Source organism: Otolemur garnettii, unplaced genomic scaffold (assembly GCF_000181295.1).
Source record: "Otolemur garnettii isolate 467f Iridium unplaced genomic scaffold, OtoGar3 scaffold00054, whole genome shotgun sequence".
Lineage (NCBI taxonomy): Eukaryota > Metazoa > Chordata > Mammalia > Primates > Galagidae > Otolemur > Otolemur garnettii.
Window position 1 is genome coordinate 1,128,211 of NW_003852449.1, and position 23,420 is coordinate 1,151,630.

General features: G+C 49.5%; 1 protein-coding gene across 2 annotated transcripts in view; it reads right to left on the reverse strand.

The window, feature by feature from the left end:
- Window positions 1-23,420, reverse strand: part of SAMD4A (sterile alpha motif domain containing 4A) — an 85,775-nt gene that overhangs the window by 51,828 nt on the left and 10,527 nt on the right. The window contains exon 2 of one of the 2 annotated variants that reach the window (XM_023514477.1): window positions 3,500-3,763. The exons of the other annotated variant lie outside the window; for it this stretch is intronic. Coding sequence (XP_023370245.1) covers window positions 3,500-3,763 — 264 coding nt within the window. The remainder of the gene's footprint in view (window positions 1-3,499; window positions 3,764-23,420) is intronic. 2 annotated transcript variants of the gene reach the window in all.

The following is a 23,420-nucleotide window of genomic DNA, read 5'->3' on the forward strand; positions in this document are numbered from 1 at the left end:
CTACCTCCCACGTAGCTGGGACTACAGGTGCTTGCCACAACACCCGGCTATTTTTGGATTGCAGCCGTCATTGTTTGGTGGCCCAGGCTGGATTCCCTGGCGTCATAACTCACAACAACCTCAAACTCCTGGGCTCAAGTGATTCTCCTGCCTCTACCTCCCACGTAGCTGGGACTACAGGTGCTTGCCACAACACCCGGCTATTTTTGGATTGCAGCCGTCATTGTTTGGTGGCCCAGGCTGGATTCAAACCTGCCAGCTCAGGTGTATGTGGCTGGTGCCTTAGCTGCTTGAACCACAAGCACTGAGCCCACAGTGACGTTTTTGAGAACATCTGAATGCAGGAGTCACAGCCTGCGCTTTAAGTCCAAACACAGGTAACCAGCAGCCCGCACAGGGAACAGTAAAGGGAATAAATTTCATATTCCCGTTCAGCTTCCTGCTTCTCCTGGGTTAGTTTCGAGTAGCCAGTTCCATTTTTTCTTTAGCTTCTAATAGTCACTCGAGACTCCCTCACCCCAAGGCACATTCCATCTTTGCCTCAGAGAGCCAACTTCAGCCATGAGGATGGGCCTTTACCATAAAGGGGAGAGAGACGCAAGCAGGGCGGATGCCGTGAACCCTATGAGAGTAGGAATCGGTCCCCTTGGGAGAGAAGTTAGTGACAATCTCTGGCGAAGGGTGCTAACACCAGACAGAAGGAGGGCTGGAAGGAAGGGAGAGAAATAAGAAGACCAGGAACGCTGGGCCCCGGCATTTATTCCCCACTCTCGGCCCGAGAGGCGCACTGCCAAGGGCTGATCTGTAGCCAGACCTAGCTAGTCTACCTGGGAGGAGAGGACGGACGGACGAGCCACACTGTGAGCAAGGTGCGCAGGTGCCGGCCTGGAAACGGCTCCCAGAGAAGCGCGTCCCATCACCGGGACTTCTCATCCTTCTCCCCAGGGGCAGGGTGAGGGTGACACGCTCCGTGTAGATTAGGGAGCTCGTCCACACTATACCACAGGCTCCTTGTGTTTCTTGTAAACTGGGGTGGGGTTTAAAAGTCAGGAAAATAGCCCATTAGATGGTGGCACCCGGGGGGCAACCAGTAAGTGGTTTCAACAGGTGACGTTCCTGTCAAAGACGTGGGTCAAAAGAACGTGGCTCCAGGAGGCAGAGCTGGCTCTTCCCACTTCACTTGATTTTGTATTTTCCCAGGAAGTGCGAACTAATTTGAAAATGCAATCCAGCCTCTGTGCTCAGACATGGAGATCACATCCTGAGGGGCCGGCCCCCTGGAGGCCGCCTGGGTTGCAGGGCTGGGGATGGACACCGGCCCATGACTCTTGGGAATGCTCGTGTCTGGGGCGTGGGCACTTCTTCTGTCAGCTGAACTGCAAACATACTTCTCCTACGAATAGAAACCTTCACCCTCTATCCTGTTCCTTCCTTCGAGTATCTTTTGCGATTTAATTTTCTAACGACTTTATATACGTGAAATCCCAATCCAAGTCTTGGGAGAAGAAAGATTCAACAGGGTGGCAGGAGGTGGGAACATACAGCAGAGGGGCCCTCTGCTTACCCAGCCACCCACGAGTAACCTGCTTCCTGACTGGCCCCGGGCCTGTGAGGAGCGTTTTGGAGGTGAGGTCTTGTCTGCGTCACTTCCTGACTGAACATTCTCTCGGGGACAATTCTCACCAATTCTGATGAAGGGAAACGGACTAAGCGCGGACATGGGCATTCCTTAACCTCTGGAATGTTTTGGCTTTTATCCTAAAACGAGGATAGGTAGGACGTTGATTCACTTTTTCTTTCATCCATGCTCTTTATTTTTGGCAGCACGCAATGAACACACACCCGCATGTACGTTGGGGGCGTGTCTACAGTGTGCATAGAGACCTCAGAAAGAAAGAAAGAAAGAAAGAACAGAAAGTGAAAGGAAGGATGAAAGAAAACAAGCCCCCTAAACTAGACGGTGGAGTCGAGTTCTTCTCTGGAGATGTGAGCTCAGCGAGTGGCTTCCCTGCCCTGTAGGACAAAGGCCGCCATCCCCTCCCCACAGAGCGTGGGGTGAGCGTTTGGATAAGCTGCGCAGACGCTGTTTACCTGGAAAGCAGCCGCTCAGAAGCCACGGTGGCAGCAGCTCTCAGCCCTTCAGGTGCTCTGATGCCTGGTGATGGCCGCCACGCAGGGCTGACCTAGCACAGGACTCAGCCCCGGCCAATGCCATCACCTGGGCTCAGCTGCTGAACACATAACCACACAGCATAAGCTCAGAAGTGGGTTTGCCAGCTCTTCAAAACCGTGACGCAGCCCCCAGTAACTGAGGAGAAAGAGGACACACAGTCCCTTCATGCCAAAACTGCCCTGGCACGAGTTCTGCTGCCTGGTAAAGATCTCTAAAGACCAGCTGTGCCACCAAAGGGAACCGTCAAGAAGTGGGGACAGAGCAGGGACAAGCCAGGCAGCTGACGGAAGAGTCACAGAATATGCTCGGGATGTGGCTTCATGCCAGACTCGCCCCCAGATTGACAAGCGCCTTCATCACCCTGATGTGATCTCACAAGTGGCACCTGGGCGTGGTCTCTGCACTAGGCCTCTGTAAAGGGTGGGGACTTGGTCCAGGGCCCCTGCACCAACATGGATGGTTTACAAAGGCAATGTCAGGAAGAGCAGGCCCTCAGGACATCAGCGCCAGCCTCTCCGAGCCCCCTCGGCACACAGCCCTGGGCGCCGGCTGGCTGGTTTCCCCATCTAACATTGTTTCTACTGTGTCTCTGATGAGCTTCTCTGCCCACAGGCTGCCCAGCCCCTGGACAGAGGCAGCAGGCTGCCCAGCCCCCGGACAGAGGCAGCACGTGTGTCCTCTGCGCCTGTCGGGGGATCTGAAAACCTCCATCTCCCAGTGGGTGTTACAGGAGGGGCCAGATTGGCAGGGTCAGGCAGGAACAGTTACTCATGCTGCACGAAAGGCCTTTGTCACCTGTATGCAAATCTGCTGTTGGGATTACCACACTGTCAGAGATCCTCAGCGGTATTCTCATGTCCCTTAAACAGATGCAGAGAGAAGGGTTTCTTGGATATCAAAGAAAAAAAAAGGAGAGGGAAAGGAAGAACCACCACAACACTGTATCACGAGAGTAAAAGAACGGAAGGGAAAAAAGAACGGAAGGGAAAACACAGACGCAGAGGTTTGTTTTCCTGAATTACTGACAGGTCCCTGGCCACGGCAACAAGGTGGGAGGCTTCGCAAATGGAAGGCCCTGTCACTCTGAGCGGGGAGGACGCAGCACACTAGGAAGGGGGAGGTGACCTTCTTGCTCTGGGTCCTGTGTCTCAGGTTTCAGCAAGAAGCACTGGGAGGGAATCTGAGCCCTCTCTGCCTCGGTGGCCCTGGAGCTCTGGAAGGGACAGGAGCCTGGGAGGGGGCGCCTTCTCTCCTGCCGGCTGCCTCTTTTCTTCCCCTCGGGACTCCGACACAGGGGGCTGCCCCAGCGGTTTCTGTGGCACTCACCTTTCATACCACTCCCTTCTTCCTGGAATGTGTTACGAGCAGTGGTCTGGTCTTCTAAGTGCTCACTGCCACCACTTCCTGAAGAGGCTACACTGCTTTGTGGAGACAGGGGGGCATGATCGGGTGGGAGGCACTGAGGTCCTCTAGCTCGCAAGTCCTCATGAGACATCCATCCATGTCCTAGAGGCTGGCTTGGCACATTCATGGGTGGGGTAAGGGACACAGATCGTTTCAAAGGGCTGTGGTGTGCCTGGCCTGAGAGAACTGGAAAAAAAAATAAAATGAAATAGGTTATTCCCCCCCCTTAAGGCTGGGATGCAGAACCCACAATACCTCTGAGCCCTGAGGCACACACTGGCTGCCCCACAGCTCCACCCGTGGGCACAGCCGGCTGGATAAAGGCCTGGCATGGTCTTCCCTGCAGGTGGTTGGAAAGGACACTGCTGGGATCTCTCAGGGCGGTGGGTTTCTCCATGGGGACCACACCCGCAGGGCCCGCACTTGTGGCCTTGGCCTTGTGTTCTACATCTGGTTTTGGTTCTAACTCTAGAAATCAGGGTTCACAGTGACGGGCACATAGTCAGGCAAGACTTGAGAGCCTGGCAGAGGGGCTGTCTGCCAGACATGGAAAGAGCACATGCTGGATAATTCAATTTTTTTAAAACTCAAGTTCTGACATTACCCACGTTGTTAGGGAGGACCTCTTGGAGGGTGGGCAGACTGTGCTCAGCTGGGATCCTTGCAGGGCTGAAGTGGAAGGTGGTGGACTAGGAATCGGGAATTGTCACCTCCAAAGGGTGGCAGAGGCTCAGTGAGGGGCCCCAGCGCTGACCCGGACTCAGGGTCTGGGACACTCAGGGTCTGGGACACGGGCAGCTGTGAATGAAAGAGCTGATTCTTCCAGGCCTGGCTCCTTCCCTTGGCCTCACCGGTTAATGCCAAACTTTATATTCCAGACACTTCCAGGTAACAAGGCTTCCATTCAGAAGCCAGTGGGACTCTCAGAGGCTGGGAATGGTTTCTACCAGTGTGCTCGGCCCTCTGCTCAGTGGGCAACATCTGTGGAGCCCACATTTTTAATTCATTTTCCAGAAAACTAGGAAAAAGCAACAGAACCCATATAACTAGCCAAATTAAATTGAAGTCATTCAAGGCAGGGATTTAACCAAAATCAACGCCCAGGGAGCCGACATTACCCTGGGTTGGTTTTTCTGGGTGTGTAAAGTGACAACTTAAAAAAGTAAGCCCATTCATAACATGCCCTCAGCACCAGAGCCTGACAGGTCCCGTTTATTTTGACTGCTGCTGGACTAACATGGAACTGAGCCACATGCATTTTTAAACATTTTTCAGGGAAGCCATTAAGTTCCTTCTGAGGCTGTCCCCTCCGATGGGGTGCTTGCTCTCCCAAGATGGGTTCACACTTCTCTCACTGTGTTTTCCAGTAAGCAGACCAGACACCCACCGGCAAGAGGGCCTGCTTTCTGCTAAACTGCATTTCTAGAGGGGCAGTGCCCACCTAAAGACCTGTACTCCCACTTAAAAAGATAAAGACCAGAATCAAAAGGTTGGGCGTTTCCAATAAGTGTGTTTGGGCAGGGCAGGGACGGGGGGCTGCTGACAGGCAGGGGTGTCACCAAGCCTGAGAGCCGGACGCGTGTGCCCATGGTCAGTGCCTGTGGTCAGTGTTCTCACTTGGCCTCGTGTGGCTGAAGGGCAGCCTGTGTATGAAGCAGGAACACTGAGAAGGGCTAGAACTTCTTTGTTAACAAGAAAAGAAGACAAAAGAGGGCCGCTCAGTTTATTATTTATAACATGAGGAATTTTTAATTTGGGTCAATTCTATTAAAGGCAAGGAACAGGCACCTGACTTACAAATACACAAAAGGGACATCGTGTTAAGAATGCCGACCCCGCCAGGTCGGAACAGCTTACATTTCTACTAAATAGACTGGGGAAGAAGCTATTTATAAAGGCTCCCTGGAAAATGCATTGCTACCTGGTTGGATCAGAATTAGCAAGAGAAAAAGAAAAAAAAAAAGCAGAGAAAGAAAAAATAAAAAATAAAAAGGAAGCAGCAGCAGAAATGAAGAGAGAAGCTGATGGGGAGGAAAGCCAGACGTCCAGAAACCCGTCTCACGCCTGCCCAGGTATTTATGTCAAGTCCGGCAGACTTGCTCAGGGCTGTCCTGAGTCCAGGACAGTCCAGCTCAGACAGCTTTGCTTTTTGGCACTTCTGCAACCACTTCGGAACTATCTGGTACATGCTTTGACTGGTGTGCCCCAAGTGGCGATGGGGTCCCTCAACAAAACCAGGATGGGAAAGAACCTGGAACCACAGACACAGGCCTTGCCCGACAGGGATACAGCTCAGAGCTGCTGGGGCCCTTGGCACCCGGGCTGGTCAGGGGCCATAACTGCAGAGATGGGTGGTTGCTGCGGGGACAGCCCCGTTTTGTTAGGGTGCCAAGAACAAACGATACATGTGTTTGCAGCTGGATTCCATTATTGGACAGGCAATTCACTTCCTTCCACTTAGATTAAAAAAGAATAATCCAAGCTGCCTCTCCCACTGAGAGCATTCCAGGGACTGCCTGACTGCTGACGGGGAACTAAATGTTCACCTAACTAAACAGCTGAGATGCGCAGCAACCTACACCCATTTCTTCACATTTTTCGTGCTTAACTGAAGTCACAGGGGTGGTGGTGTGCACTTGGCATCAGCCCCATCTAAGAAAAAAACTGATTATGTGTGAAGTGCCAAGACCTCTTCCCAGTGACTTCCTACTAACGGTCCCACCTGCCTCTACAGCAAGAGGGTGAGACTCTTGATTCCCTCAGCTGCCACCAAACTCAGGAATGTCTCCCTAGAGCCAAGCTGCCGTGGAAACCAAGCACCACGGTGATGCCGAGCTCCTGATTTGCAGAGAGGGCCACAGGCTGAGGGGCAGGCCACACCTGAACCAGGAGTGTGCTGGGCAAACGCCTCATTGCTCCAGAAAGAACCGAGGCCTGTGGGGAGTTGAGGTTCGTTGTCTTGTGGGAAGGAGGCTAAAGCAGGTGACCCGTGACCTGCCAACAGTGCCACTTACAGTGCAGACAGAGCATCAGTTTAGGGCGTGGTGACCACATGGCCAACTTTGGTGTCACCTCTTGTAGGGGAGGACTTTGTGTGGTTTAAAGTGGCAGAGGACACAACCAATGTCACAGGCAGAGAGTCTGCAGGAAAGCAGGCCGCACACTTGAGCTAATGTGTGGCCTGTGGCAGAGGTCAGTGGTCTCCCCTGACCCTCCCGCCCTTTTGAACTGGAAGAATTCATCAGAAATGACAAATGGAGATGTGAATGTGCAAAAGCAACATTCCTTTTCCTGTAAGTGAGGAGGGCAGTAAAGCTGTGAGCCTTGTGTGGGCTGCTCCAGAAAGGAATGTCTCCCTAGAGCCAAGCTGCCGTCCCTTAGCCAGCGGACGATGGCTAAGGATGCCCCCAGACTCAGGCCACCTAACAGAAACATTCACATGCTTCAGAATTAAGTCCTAAAAACCTCAACCTAGACCAGAAATCGGTAGGTTCCGGCAGAGAAGAGGTGCTGACTTCTCACTGTGTCCCCGACCTTCGCAACAGCAGGGGCGGAGGGACGGCACATTTCAACACGGACTCGGTACGTTGAAGACCAACTAAACATTACCTGGGGGAGCAAAATTGTGCCTGTTTTGCTCTTGAAACACCGAAACTAAAATTAAATGTTTTGTACAGTAGAGATTCAAAGGTATTTATATTTTGAAAAATCTCTACAAGAAATTTTAGGTCTATATGCATATGTAACATCATTAGGACACTATAATTTGGGGGACATTTATAAATTCAAGTGAACCAAAAGTAAATACTGAGTAAATCTAGTTGAACTACAGAAACAGCAGCTGAAATGATCTTGCTGCAGCCGTCGGGCAACGCGATGGGGGCGCCGAGGCTCTGGGGTCGGGTGGTGAACCTGGTCGCACCATCAGGACCGCCCACTTCTCCATCTCACCTCACCTCACCTGAAGATTTCTTTTCCATCTTCCAGCATTTTTAATTTCTTCACTTGTTAGGGGAAAATACAGCACCTGGACTCAGATTCTGTTCTCTTACGTATTTCCTTTAAAGCCTGGAGTACAGATTTCTCTCCCATTTCCTTTGACCAAACTTGACCTCATCTTGATTTCTTTACTTATTGCAGTAAGACTCAGGAAAAGACTTTTCAAAATATTTAGTACTCTTTAAGAAAAATTAAGTATAATTACATTTATTTACTTCACCTTCTAATAGAAGAAATAACAGGGTTTGTGGACAGAGGAAGTTCTGAGAGTTTGGCCCAGCCATCTCCTGGGTCCGCTGTTGGGTTAACACTGCTTCCCCAGCCAGGAGGCCAGTGATCCCGATGAGCAAACCGTGCAGGTAACTGAAGCCTGAATCTCACACCAAAACCTTCATCCTGACAAACTTTAACTAAGATTATTTATTTATTTATTTAATTGGTTTATTGAGACAGAGTCTCCTTCTGTCGCCCTGAGCAGAGTGCCATGGGGTCATAGCTCATAGCAGCCTCCAACTCCTGGGTTCAAGGATCCTCCTGCCTCAGCCTCCCGAGTAGCTGGGACTACAGGCCAGATAATTCTTATTTTTTTAGTGGAGTGGAGATGGGGATCTAAATCTTGCTCAAGTTGGTCTTGACCTCCTGAGTTCAGGTGACCCACCCACCTTGGCCTCTTAGGGTGGGTTCACAGGCATGAGCCACTGCACCTGGCTAATTGAGAAATTTTAACAATAAATTGACTTCTCTGTTGTCCTTAAATTTACACATAGAATACAATTTATTTTTAAAAATTGTTATGAGTATAGATTCCTAATGTCTTAGAGCTGAAAGCCCCTGGAAGACAACTCCATAATCCCTCAGCTGGGACCTGTGGACCCCTGGGTAGTGGAAAGATCTGAAAATCTAAATACCCCAAGCCTGGGAAGTGCGTGAAATATTGTGCTGTAGATGATGTTTATAGGTGTGTGGACCAGCGACTTTCAAAGAGTACATTAGTCTCTTTAAGAAAAATTAAGTATAACTACATTTACATATTTAGCCTTCTAATAGAAGAAATAACGGTGTGTGGACAGACGAAGGTCTGCAGAGGCACACCATGTGCTGTAAGAGATCTTAGGTGTGCCGTGAAAATTTTTAAAGATCATTAATTAATTTTTGTTGTTGTTGTTGAGACCAAGTCCTGCCCTATGCCCTGGGCAGGGTGCAATGGCATCATAGCTCACTGCAACCTTGGACTCAGGCTGTGGGCATCCCGCTGCCTCAGCCTCCGGAAGCCACTGGGATTACAGGTGCTTACCACAGCGCCTGGCTGGGTTTTTCATTTTTTTAGGAATCGGGGTCTCACTTTTGCTCAGGAAAGTCACAAACTCATGAGCTCAAGCAATTCTCCCTCCTTAGCCTCCCACAGTGCTGGGATTATAGGCGTGAGCCACCGTGCCTGGGTAATTAAATTATTTTTGAAAGATGTTCAAAGCACAGTAAGTATATTCTCTTTTTTACTCTCTCTCTCTCTTTTTTTTTTTATTGTTGGGGATTCACTGAGGGTACACAGAACCAGGTTATGCTGATTGCTTTTGTTAGATAAGGACCCTCTTACAATTGTTTCCCATCCCCAAAAGATGTAAAAGATGTACCAAACCCCCCTTTTTGATCAACATAACTTAAGTGTGCTGCCAAAGTTTAATTACAGGGTCAAGTGTGCCATGAGATTAAAAAAGGCTGAAAAACTCTGATGTAGAGGGTCTTGGAATCAATACAAGATATTTAAATTATCATAAATTAAGATCTATATTGAGTGCATAGATCTTTTACCCTTTTTTGATCAGTGGCTTTGAAATACAATTGTTGTTTTTACAGGAACTCCAACGTGTTAATATTAGTTATTAGCTCACGCAGCCCACAGGTACTGCTGGTGGAGGGTGGGCTCATTTGGCAGGGACGTGCGTCTCTCTGAGTGAGCTTCCCAGGAGCGGCTTAGGCAGCCTCGGGAACTCAAGTGCTGGACACTTTTCACTCTATCTCCTCAAAGTCAAGTCCACTGTTACTTCCCTTGGTTACCGCCATGTGTTTCTACTCCCAGCCTTACAGTCTGGAATTTAGACTACTCAAGCTGTCAGAAATTTGACTTCCTTTTGAATAAAGGCATTCAATATTTCCACATTCCCCAAATCATCCTCTTTCACCAAATACCCTGTATTCTGAACCCAAGGTTGAGTTCTGTGCCCTCATCACGCCCTATGAGTCAGCCACACGGAGATGATTTGTAACTTTCATCTTTTTTCTTCCTAAGCTAATTTCTTCATTTTTCATTCAAGAAGCTGCCCTTTTCATAGAAAAACATAAGCTTTGTTAAATTTTCAGATTTCTACTTGATGGAAATCAATCCAATCACCAGCGCTGCTCGAATGAGGAGACCAAGTGTTTGCACATTATTTTAATTTAAAATATTAGCCGTGAACTGTTTTCCTGAGTTAAGAGATGCTGGCCAGTCCCCTCTGACTCAGGGGACACAGCTGTGTGTCTCTATATTCATGACACACAGGCTGGGACTCTCCTCCTGTGCTGTTCACAGTGGAATTTAAAGTGTTTTCTTTCTCCCAAAAGAAATGCAGAAGTTACCAGTGGAACTTCTGCTGGAAACACCATTTTGAAGGTTTATAACATATAATTCATAAATCTTGCTACAGGAGATGGTCTGGTAACTTGTCAGATTTAAAGAGGAGATGGCTTGGGCCACTACCACCTAGAAAAAGGCTGTTGTTTGGGGGAACTGGGAGGGGCTGGGGTGTTTCTGTCCATTCCTTTAGGTCAGTCCTGCTTATCAGGCCCGCCAAGTTCCAGCCCACCAATTTCTTCTGAGCACACTGGCTTCAGAACATCTAAGAATTACTACTAATGACATCCCATTTTTCAAAAAACAGAGTCCTGCTAACACCACTTGTCTGAATACTTCCAGACAAGTGTTTAAAGAGGCTCGGTGGTGAAATGACTTTAGACCTGGATTGTCTTCTTCAGTTGGTTTTGTGGTGCCATAACCAGTAACCTGAGACCCTGTGGTAGGAATCTTTGGGGAAGAAAAGATTAATAGTGCTGCAAGAATACATTTTGAAAAACACAAAGCCAGAGCATTTGATCAGTGACATCATGCAAACCAAACCAAACCACCAGTCGCATTTATGGCTATGAACAGATTTGGTCAGTCGGGAGAGGGGAGTGTTAATTACTAAGGTTAGCAGTAACATGCTCTGCCATCACTGCCAATCCGAAGGTTGGAAGCCTCAACTTTGCGTGCTTGCTCTCTGCTTCCCGCCCAGAGGTTTGGAAAACCAGTGCTTAGAACATCTGGACACCAGGAGAGGAGTCCCCCAGACAGGCTTCAGACTCCGCCTCATTCCGGGAGAAGGGAGAAGAGAGAACAGGCTACCATGATGCTGGTGGATGGGCTGGGAGGGCGCCGCACACACTCTGTGAAAAGAGAGGGACCTGCCTTTGCAAACCAAACCAGACTGCAGCAGACTCTGGGGAAGCTTCAAGGAAAACCAGGATGAGGTCGCCAGGTGCACAGGGCTGTATCCCTCCCTGCACCCTGGGAACGAGCACTGAGATGTGACATTCTGATGCAGGAAGAGGCACCCGGACAGGCTCCCCCAGCATCGCGAGTGCTCCTCACCAGCCTCAGCTCTCCTCACCCTGCAGACAGCTCAGCCTTTGGGCAGAGCAAAGATGTATGTTCCTGCCTTCAAGTTACCACTTAAGCATTCGAGCTTTTAAGAAACAAATTAGAATTTTCCGGCAGACTTTTATGATTGCATTAATCTTTGGCACATTCATTTGTCCTCTTGTGTCAGTTTCTATAATGGAAGAACTGGGTGTCACCCAGCAGGGAATCTAGTTAGATGACGGCTATTTGACTTTACATGGTCTTTATTTATGAGGTAAGTTAGACGAGAAGTCAATACGTATAGACGTTTTTAGAGCAATCAGTAGAATCTCACCCACAAGTTTTACTTTGAATCAAGCAGTCCTGAAAGGTCACCATCCCAATCCTCTCATCCCATTCCATCAAAAGCAATGACATCAATTCTGAAGACAATTAGACACCATTGAATCAGATGCTTAGGCCAATCCAGGAAACCGTGGGATCAACCAGCTATTTCTAAATCTCCTACCTACTGGGGAACTTCTGCTTCTCTGCCTTCTTTTCTTATCTACAGTTGTACCATTATGTACTCAGCTCTCTAGCTTTGCTGATGAATCTCCATCCACTCAGGGAGGGAAGAGATGTCCGGAAGTCAGTCTAGACAGAAGTGAAGGATGTGATTCGTTTTATGCCACCAAATAAAGAAAATAACGGAGTGAAGCAAGTGGCCAGGAGGGGCTTTAAGCAGACATGTCCTTGTTGGTTTTCCAGTGTATCTGTAACAGTGCTCCAGGCACTGAGTGTAGGGGAGAGAGACAGTAGAGAAACTCAGAGAACTACGTGTTTGATGACAAACCCTCTCTGCTGCCCTGTTCTCAAATTGTAAATGCTGTTCCATGCACTCGCTCGCCCACCCAGACGCGCTCCTTCTGTTTAGGCCACGTCCGTCCCCTGCTTAACAGCTTTCAAGTGGCTGAGTGTGGGAGCAGCAAGGCCACTCCAGTTGGGAACCGCACACAGCCAGGATTTCACGACTTAGCCGCCACGACCCTCCCAGAGCATCAGTGCCAAGGCCATGGCCAGAGGTCGCGGGACCAGTCAACACCAGCAATACTTGGCAAGAGGAGAAGCAGGTCAGTTGCTTGAAAGGAGCTAACAAAGGATACTTTAACACCTGGCCTGCCGGCTCCTGTCTGGAGCTGAACCACAGGCTGGAGCTTAAAGGCCCCCAGACGGCAGGGAACAGCAGTGCTCACGGATGAGGCAAGGATGGGGACACCTCATTTGGGGACGTCTCCTTCCTGCAGCTGAACACGTGACCAGGGCCAGGATTTCTCTGAGCACAAATCCCTAAACTTTGCCTTAATCAAACAGTAACCTTTTCTCTTTTCTTTCCAGTGTCAGGTGAAGGGTTACACACAATTAGAAGTGAATGATGCAGTCCTGACTAATTCTTGACTTTGCCCCTCGTAAAAGAAGGGAGCAAGGGACTCTCATCTGGTGGCCAGCAGGGCAACCCGCTGATTGGGGGCTGGCTCTTGTTTTCATTACAGCATTTAATCCACGTGTCAAATGTAACAATACACATAAACGACCATTCAAAAACTGCAATTTGAGCATACACTGCTAATTAGATGAGTTTTTTGTTGCTAATTAGGAGAAATTGGATGGCTTAGGCTCTCCTGGCTTCTTAATTACCTTCGACTGAATCACCCACAGTTAACTCCGAGGCTGCGCACAGCCTGGCTCCCGCTGGCACGTCACCCTCAGCCTCTCCCCGAGTTCAGAACCATCACAGCCTTGCCCTGTGGGGGCTGGGACACACTGAGATGGGCTGTGTTTGTACATTGGTTCACTGTGGCCTATAATGGCACACGATGATGTGAATCTTTAACTTGGCTCTGCATTTCCACCTCCGCTGGACTGTTCTCAGCTACCCTGAAAGGCAGCACCCCTGTGGCCACCCTCCCCGTGCCTGCTGGCAGCTGTCAGTCAGCTCTGCAATGAGGGGTGCCCAGGGACCCACAGCTCTGGGCTCCCAGTGTAAGTCAGTGCTCAGGACAGCTCCAGTTTGAGCATAGGAACTGGAAAGCTTTCATTTCTGATGGGATGGAAACTGGAGGGGCCGTGTGCGCCATGGAGCCTGGCCGGGAAGACAAGAGGCCCGAGGCCCCAGCCTGCTTCTCTCTGTGTGGTCTGTGGGTCTCCTCTCCTTGCATGGGAGAAACCAGGGGCAGGTTTCATCTGCAATCATGTGCTCCGCCATCAGCATGGCTCACGGTTTCCGTACCTGTGAGTTTACCTACTTGCTAAGGGTCTGTGACCCCTGCCTCAGTTCTTGTGGTCACTCTCACACAAGTGGCAGACACTCTCACAGGGACTAGCCCCTGAGCGGCCCTATGCACTTGCTCGGGGCTGGGTTCAAACAAAGCCACGTCCTGCCTTGTTCCTGCTCTTGGGCTGTAGACACATGTTCCTTGTGGGGTCTAGTTAGTGCCATATTTTTCATATTTCTGTGCTTTTCTGGGGATGATTTCACGGTTTAAAATGGCTCCCACGCAGAGTGCTGGAGTGTGGTCTTGTGTTCAAAGAGCAGAAAGCCTGCGGTGTGCTAGGAAGCCCTGTCAGGCGCACACGCCGTGCTCTCGGCTGTGAGTTCCGTGTTAATGAACCAGTAATAAACATTAAACAAAATGTCTTTGAAACAGAAACACGCATGGAACAGCACTCTGCACTAAGTAGCTGAAGAAATGTTGTGACCAGAGGCTCACAGGGACCTAGCCCCGTATTTCCCAGGGAGTGGTCATCAGCGTCCAGTAACTGGGTGCCCAGCAACCTGACAGATGGTGCTATGCAGGGTGAGAACGGGCTACACGCGTGTGCCACAAACTCCCTCAGGCCAGGGGCTCCCACCTCCCGGGGGTTCTGACGGCCGTCCAGGGCTGGGGCCACCATGATCCATCCTGCGACCTTTGCCCACATCCTGACACTTCAGATCTCTCCGGACAGGCTGCTGCTTCTGCCTGGTCTCGCTTAAAAAGATTCCTTAACAGGAGGGGCATCTTGTCTGTGTTTCAAGTGGCTTTTAAAAGACAAAATTCAAACCATCACTTCTCCCCAACTGCTATCTTGTTTGCTTGGGGTTCACATGCAAACTATTCCTTAGGTTCTTCAGCCCACGGTTTTATCCCTTCTTTTCTGCTCTCCAGATACATGGTATTTGGGTACCAGAGTTCCACCCCAAGTGGCACCTGGACAGAGGTGTCTAGAGTAAGGTTTTGACTCCTGGATGAAGGCACCTGCCTCGTGTTGTGTCCATTTCCCCTCTGATCAGCAGGAAGGGACAGGGTCAGCCTCAGAAAGGGACAGGGTCAGCCTCAGGAAGGGGCAGGGTCAGCCTCAGGCCCCCTCTGAACACGAATCATCTGTAGAAGGCTCTAGGCATATTTTCTCTCAGTCTGGAAATTCAGCTGATAAGCCTATAATTGATTCACAGGTGCCAAAAAGTCCTGTTCTAGATCCACGGACAGTAGCATCAGCATTGCCTGAGACCGTGGTAGAAAGGCTGACCCTTGGGCCATGCCCCAGACCGACTGAACCAGGCTCTGCACTGTCAGCCCCTGGAGCTCTGTACACACACTCGCGGCTAAGACACACGGAATCGTGCCCAGCCCTCTTGGGCTCAAGCTTGTTCTGTTGAACAACCCAAACGAAAGCAACCCACTGAAGCAGGAAGAATTTGGGATTTGGGTAGAAATTCACACGAGTCTTCTGTGCCTCAGTTTCCCCATTAGTGGGGATCAAAAGCTACATTATGGGATTTGGGGGGAATCTAATCACTTAATGTACATTAAAGTGTTCTGCAAAACTATTAAGTGCTAAGAAATACGGGTTGTCAGATGTCAGAGAACAGCCTTGTGTAAACTGACAGTGCCAGTTGACCTGAGGACACTCAGGCTACACTTCCAGCTTATTACACACAATGTGGAGAAATCTCTCTGGTTGCCTGTGAGGGTTTACAAGGGGTGAGTTTCCTCTGTAAATGATCTGTCGCACCCCGGAGAAAGAGCCCCTTGCTCTTGCAGAAGCCTTACCTACCCCAACACACTTTTCTCCCCTGCCCTGGCCAGAATCTTTCCTTGTAATTCAGATTCAACTTGGTTTTTCCTTTCCTCCTACACAAGTTAAGAGTTCACATTTCGTGTCTATTTTCTGGAGGCCCAGGGCATGCAAATTACCTCCTTTTCATCTAAAGCTCAGTGTCCAGAGCTCATGGGAGCTTCTCTTTGTCCTGACATTTGTAAGCGACACTGACTGAAGGGTCTAAGCTCCATTAGATTACGGACGTGAGAACCATCTGATGGGTGGGTGGCCGTGGGCTCCTCATATGCAAAACCAGAGGCCGGAGAGAATGAATTCCTTCCCTCACCTGCCGTTTGTGGAGTGCCCACCAGGTGACACACTCTACAAGCTGAGGACACAATGTTGGAAAGGCTGTTACGGCCAATAGATGATACTTTGAGCCCCCAGCCGTCTGTGCTGTGGGTTTTTCTCACACCCCAGCTCGTGTGGACAAGATGTTATTGTCCTCACATTATTGGTTTCTCCATATTTTGAAACATCTGCCTTGTAATACCAATTGAACAGCCAGCCAGGGTGTCAGGGTAGGAGCTGCCCACCACTCGCCGGGGCTGGATTCCGGAGGAGGGACCACACGGCTGTCACTTCTGCCTGTTCCCAGGATCCCCGTTCTCACCCTCCTGCCCGTGGGAGGGACTCGTGGGAGGGACTGAGGGTCAACTGTTCTGTCTTTATTTTCCTGCCTTATTCCCTGCCCTGTCATTTCCCCAAGAGCAACCAAAAGATCCCCTTTGAGGGCCAGCTTTCCTAGACCTTTGTCCTCTGGAGAAGAGGCCGCCTGGGAGTGGACATCACAGCAGAGTCAGCTGCGGTCTGCCGACGCCGGCTCCACGTCAGGCACTCAGCGTACACGACCTGTCCTCGGACCCTTAATGCCTGATGAGGCCGGCTGCTATGACTCTCCCCTCACCTCCTCTTTGCAGATGGGAAACTGAGGTGCAGAGGCGAGAAGGGACGTGTCAAAGGCCAGGCAGCCGGGGGAGTGGCAGGAGTGGGCCTCAAAGCCCAAGGTTGTCTGACTGGCCAGGCTGAGTTCTCAAACCCAACATGGTGGAAAGGACGCTGGACAGAGACTATGAACCTGACACTGAATAGTCAACATCCAAAGTCCTGAGCGAGCCTCTAGCTCCCCGGGGCCTTCGTGTCGCCTGGAGAAAGTTGAGGACAACGTACAGTTACTCTATGCACCTGCCAGGGTTGCTGCAGGGACCACGTAAACGGATGCTCACGGCGTGGTCCACCCTCCATCCCGCCTCGTCTGTCAGTCCATCTGTTATCTGCTGAGCATCTGAATTGCGCTGGGTATATGGTCATCCCTGGAAGGCTGATGATGAAGGCCCATGAAGATGATGTACAGGAAGATGCTTTTTGAAATGAAAATATGAGTGGGCATCTCCCTAGAGAAGGAATTTGAGCTAACCTTGCATATTCACTCATCCACCACCGGCAGGCGTCTCTGCACAGGGCACTGCTCTAGTCACCAGGCTGCAGGTGCCCAGGAGCATACAGAGAAGGGGCTGCAGAGATGTGACAGTATTTCTCATCAACTGTCTAGCCACACGGTGTTAATATTCCAAGTACCACTTTCCATGAAGGTGAAGAGTTGCTGAAGGAAGGAAAAATTTTAGGTGATTTCAATTTCAATTAATTTGCCATCTCAAGGACTGATGGGAACTTTTGAGGTGGGGGTGATGCACCAGGACCAAATGCCTCTCTGAGTCTTCCGTTTCAGAGGCCAGGGCCAGGGGACTGTGTGAGAGCCTGGCAAGCTTCCTCCCTGGCTGCTGTGGCAAACGTATGTGCTGTTTCTGTGGATGCAAACTGGCTATTCTGTGCAATCATTTAAAATCACGTAAATGAGGTAAAAGCTATGTTGATTGGTTTAATGTAACCACGTCAGATTGTATAAAAAAAATCAGCACATTGTACCCCATATATGCATGAATGTATTCATGATCTATGTGTATTTGACTTAATAAAAAAAAAAAATGCATGCTCTGAGCAGCATCGCGATTCCCTGCAGCTGAATTGTAGATCACCTGCTCACCTATGTGGAGAGCACCTCTTTTCCATTTCCCAGTGACAAAGCTATGGTTTCGGTGGAGTGTGGGCATTCTGAGGGCAGTCAGGCAAGCTTCTATGGCTGCCAAAGGAGGATCTTTGTTGTTGTTGTTGTTGCAGTTAGTTTTTGGCCGGGGCTGGGGTTTGAACCTGCCATCTCCGGTATATGGGGCCGGCACCCTACTCCTGGAGCCACAGGCGCCGCCCAAACCAGGATCTTTTTATTTCAAACTAAATGCCAAAGGAGCAGCAGACTTAAGAGAAACAACGTAGATTTTTTTTCCCTTTAAAAATATAAATGAAAAGCTGTGCTTTAAAAACAGTTCCCCCCGAAATGAACAGTGACCCACCAGGTGCCAGGTGGGGGGGCACACAGAGCTTTCCTTTCCTGAGTGTGGCCCTTGAGAAAACTGGAGGGGAGCAATGCCAACATGTGACCGCACAGTGGACGTGGCGGCTACTGTTCAGGCCCAAGGGAGCTGGGCCTTGTGGAATTTTAATGATGTCACACTTCTTGGGTGCTTCCTCCAACTGGCAGGGTCAGTGACACTGCAATTTGTCCCCCCATTTCCTGAATTACCTCAAAATTCCAGAACTTGAAAGAAGGAAGGGACATTAAAAACATGATGAGATGGACATGTAAGCCACTCCCCACGCACTTTGTCAGTTACGGACTCAAAGCCCTGGAGGTACACAGCCATGGCCCAGGGCTGCTCGGCGGGCTGAGGTTTAGGCCTCGCCTATGGTTGTGATGATTTTGGTCTTGTCATTAATACACCACTGGTCACTGGTGGTTCATAGAGAGGCTAGAAACAGACAATCGTTCCCTCAACCCTAGAGCTATCCATGTGGGCGCTGTCAGGGCCCACAACATGTACAACCCTTGCAAGGTGTGCTCCAGACCAGCGGCGGCTGGAGCCTCCCCAGAGCAGCCTCTGCGTCAGGCTCTTTCATCTAGAACCAGGGCTGTCGCCCCTGCACATCGGGCTGGGCTTCCCAGGCCTCGCACTCTGTGCGCCCATCCTCCTCGTCGGGCACCCACACTTCAAGACATATACGGGCCCCTCTTGTTTTTGCTTAACTGGCCAGAAGCAAAACTTGACCACCCATGTAAAGTCAAGAATAGTTATGGATTAGAAAAATCCAAAAAAAAAAATCTTTCTTCAGCCAAAGTGGAAGTCACCCACGTGAAACTTGTTTCTCCGCTCTAGTTAATCAGTGTATTAATCAATTTGGGTTGTGTTTACTTAATTCTATGATTTTTATATTGGAAATACTTTTATGCAGAGGTCAACAACAGGATGTCTATGTGTAGACTGCTAGAAGCCGTCATTTATCTACCAAATTCTATATTTTAAGAATTGACCAACTTGTCATTTGAAAAGACTGAATATTTTCATAGGAATGTCACTATTTCTAAAACTTGGGCCTTAGAGATGGTTATTTATTATCACTGGCATTTTAAAACTAAACAGATCTGTTATTTTATAGCCCCCGGGGGGGGGGAGCTCTTCAGGGATAATCTAATCAATCTTTCTGTCCTCCCCTGCCCAGTTCCTGGAGAAGACAGTGGAGACAGAGGGAAGGAAGGTACTGGGCTGATGGTGCTCGGGAAGCGCTGAGCTGGGTGTCAGCTTCCCCTGACAGGTGCCGACCTTACCTCGACCGTCAGAAATAGGCAAAGTCCAGTTAATAACAAGAGTTACAGTGGGAGATAACTATCGGGGGAAGTGAGCACTTGAAGAGGAAGCTCTGGGAAGTGAAGATGTTTCTGGTCCCCACCCAGGAAAGACTTTTATTTAGGAAAGACAGATTTATCCACATCTGAACTCAGTGGCTCTGAGTAGCATGAAGTTTGGTTTCACAATAGGACCCTGAGGGGCAAAGGGAGATGGCAGGACCCCGAGGGGCAAGGGCTTGGAGACCAGGTACCTCTCATGGGCAGCGGCCGGGGGGGGGGGGGGGGGGGGGGGGGGGGGGGGGGATGCAGGGAGGGGCTGAAAACAGAAGTTCTGAGGAAGCTGCTCTGAACTCTTTGTAGACAACCTGTTTTGGGGTTGGGGTTTCATGTAGGGGAAAAAAAGGAAATAGGAGGTTTGTTAGACAGCATGTCGGCCCTCTCCCGACCCCACTGCCGGGTGGCTGTCATCCTAGCACCTCACTCCTTACAGCCCCAGAGCCCTGGCAGCCAGGTCCCCATCTCCCAGGAGGCTGGAGGGCTCTTCTCAGTGCAACTTCCTTCCTACAAGGCAGGAATTGCAGATGGTGTATGACTGACACCCTAAACATAGCCAGGGCATGTTCCTGGTCTCCCTGTGGTGAAATCTATATTCACAAAATTCTCTTTTTCTTTTTTTGAGACAGAGTCTCACTTTGTTGCCCAGGCTAGAATGCAAGGACATCATCAGACTTGAACTTTTGATCCTCTTGCCTCAGCCTCCTGTGCAGCTGGGACTACAGGGAGGCAACACCATGCCGGGCTAATTTTTCTCTATTTTGTAGAGATGGAGTCTTGCTATGTTGCTCAGCCTGGTCTCAAACTCCTGGCCTCCCAAGGTGTTAGAATTACAGGTGTGAGCCACTGCATGTGGTCCCTAGTGTCGCCTCTTAAGTAAAAGGAAAGGCAAGACTCAGCAGGTAACTGAGGAATTCCTCCTGCTTGAGAGACAAAGCCCAAAGCAAAAAGACACTCCAAGGAAGCACAGGAAATGCTGGGAGATGAAAATGCCAGATTGAAAATAGTATCTTCAGAGACATTAAAAAAGACTTTGTATCCACGAAACAAGAAAAGAATGTGATACAAAAGGAACTCTGGAAGGATGAGAGTTTGAAAACATAATAGCAGAGATTTAAAACTTGGAAGATAAAGTTACAGGGATCACCCAGAGAGCAAAACAGACAGATTGAAGGTAGAATCCCCCCAAGAAAAGAAAAAAAGGAAAACCACTGAGGAAATGGAGGAGATGCTATGGGAAAAAAAAGGATCGATGGAGAGGAGCCACTGTCCGATTTAAAGGAGTTTTTAAAAGAGAGAAGACGGAATGAATGAGAGGAAAGCATCTTCAAGGTTTGAGAAAGTTTTCTACAAATAAAGAAATGCAGGTTTTTAGTCTGAGAGGGCCGGACTGGGAGTAACTGTCGCAGATGGGAGCAGGGGGGTGGGAGACCCCAGGAAGGGCGTCTTCAGGAAGACTACACTAGGACCCAGAGGGCACTTTCTCAACCACTCACTACGCTTTTTAATTTCAGGAAATCAAGGCATTTCTTCAAGGTCACATGGCTGGTAATCAGCAGACCTGGGACCCCACCCCAGGCCGTCTGACTCCAGGGCATGTGCTCTGAGCTGCAACTGGACACTGTGAGATCATCCTGGACTCTGGTCCTGCCACCAGCAGAGCAGTGGCCCTGCCAGGTCTGTGCTGTGACCACGTTCTCCATGAACCTGGCATGACAGAGAAGGAAATGCTGAGAACACAGGCTAACTTGCTCCAGTTCAACCCCAGAAGCAAGGTTGCTTCCATTGTAAGATCCGGACCTATGGGTCAAGTGGGGCCAGTTTGGAATGTCTGACTCAACTTGGAGCTTCGGGACTTGAGGAAAAGCAAACTTCTTCAGTACCAAAGGAAGACCTCAACTCTACCCTGCCACAGGCTCAGGGACACCGTCCTGAGGGTACCTGCACGGACTGTTTGAGGCAGGAATTTCACCAGAGCTCCACCTGGACAGACATGTGGATTCTTTAGATTCCTTCAGTTGAAGATAAATCTGGGTACCAAGCAAGTTTCCTCTAGAGCAGGCGTCCTCAAACTGTGGCCTGCAGGCCACATGCGGCCGGCTGAGGACATTTATCTGGTCCGCAGGGTGTTTTTGCCGCTGCTGCCTGTCCTGCTTAGCAGCCGACTCGTCCCAGGGCCCGCAGTCCGGCCATCCAACGGTCTGAGGGACAGTGAACTGACCCCCTGTTTAAAAAGTTTGGGGACCCCTGCTCTAGAGTGCAAGCAGCTCAGCCAAAGGCCCATTCAGAGCCTTGACAATCTGGAGAGGCTGAGTCTAAAGGAGGGAGGGAGGAAGGGTGATCCTTGCACTGTTCCTTCCCACACACAGGGCTGGTGAGTGAGCGAGTGAGCTGCCACAGCGATGATCCTCACTTCCTAGTCTCCAGCATCTCACAGGGGGCAAGACGGAGGTGACACCTCTGGAGGTAAGATGTTAACCAACACGTACTCAACCTGATGTAGGGGAGCTAAAAAAGGAAAAAAAAATTAACCTGCAGGCAAAAGCATCTCCTGGGTGAAGGAGTTTCAGCAGCCTTCTTGCTTAGAGTCACCCCAGTTGGAGAATTCAACCCCTGAGTGTATAAAACTTCTTGCTCCTAAACCAAGGTCAACCCAAAAGACAAAGCCTTGGTTAATTTCTCTTGGTCCCTGGTGGCTATTTTTCCAGTAGCAAAGTCCCAAGAAGAAAATATGAAATCCTTTCCTTGCTTTGTTCTTTAAGAAAAAGTTATTTATTCCTTGTGTTGACCTTCCTAAAAAGTTTGCTCATGCAAATACAGAGAGTGAGGGGCGGGTGACGCAGGACAAGGGGACCGTGGTCATGACCCCCACCTGTGCTCTCCCAGCTCTTCCCTGGGCCGTGGCTCCTACTCACCCCACAGTTAGCCCATCTGCACGGCACACAGATGAGTGCTGCGGGAGAGGAGCAGGGGACTAACTCTAGAAGCAAATGAAAATCATGCAGCTATCTCTAGCTGGTGGGGGGGGGGGTTACTAACAGAAAACTGGGGAGAGAACTGTGATTCACAAATGTCATAGATTGAAAAAAATCCTTCAAGCAGCAGGTCATTTGCTTTAAGATACCTGCTTCCCCTGAGTACTGACCACACTCCCTCCTGAACATCAGCACAAAGACACGGGCCAGAATTCAGGGTCCCCAGCTCAGGTCCACTCGCAGGGACTGGCTGGCTATGTCACACTGCCAAGCTCATCCCAAAGCAGAGACACTCTCGCCAATGAGGAACTCAGACTTTGAAGTTTAGCACACGGTGTTTTGAAATTCCCAGTGAAATTAGAGCTATATCGCCAAAGTAAACAAGTGTACAAATGTGGTCATTTTTACCCAAAGATGCCATTATGTCCTTGCAGCGAGCTCTGACTTCTACATTAATATCTGTGTGTGACACTCAGTTCTGGTGGTAAAACTATGCCGCTAAGCTGAGTGGAGTTAATGACAATATCACAAAATCATTTCTTGAATAATGGAGAACATGTGTGGACAATAATAGCCTTTCTCACAAATTAGCTCCCTGAGGCCTAATGATTACACCCAAATTCTTCCAACTTTCCAAGCAGGCTACCGCCTTGAGCACCCCTGCCCCAGTACGCCCTCTGGACACAGACCCAGGCGGTGTTCAGGCCAAGCCCTCTCGTCAACAACTCTCGTCAGCCAGCTGGACCCCCACTCCTGCTGCCTGGGGCGAGCAGGACCGAGCCATCACCTGCCCTGCCCACCCAACTTCATATAAATGTGACGTTTAAAAAACCAGAATCATCCCAACATACAGAGAACAATCGGAGAGGGGGACTGTTATACACATCGCAAAAAAGTCACCTGTAGAAATCCGTTCAATATTTGTTAGAGAATCTCAGGAATTAAGCACCTTAACCTCAGATTTTAAGAGCTCTAGCCAAAGAAGATTAATTAGCAACTAAGAAAATCCATACCCTGGATAACATTTTTAGTCAATGGGAAAATAACTTGAATTTTTTTTCAAAAAAAGTATAAACAAAGAGGATTATATCAAACTAAAAAGCTTCTGTCCAGCAAAGGAATCAATGGAATGAAATAACAACCCACCGGATGGGAGAAAATGTTTGCAAAGTACTATAACCCTGCAGAGGGTTAACATCTAGAATATAAGAGGAACATAGACATCTCAACAGCAAAAACCCAGAAATCCAATTTAAAAACGGGCAAATGACCTGAACAGACATTTTTCCAAAGAAG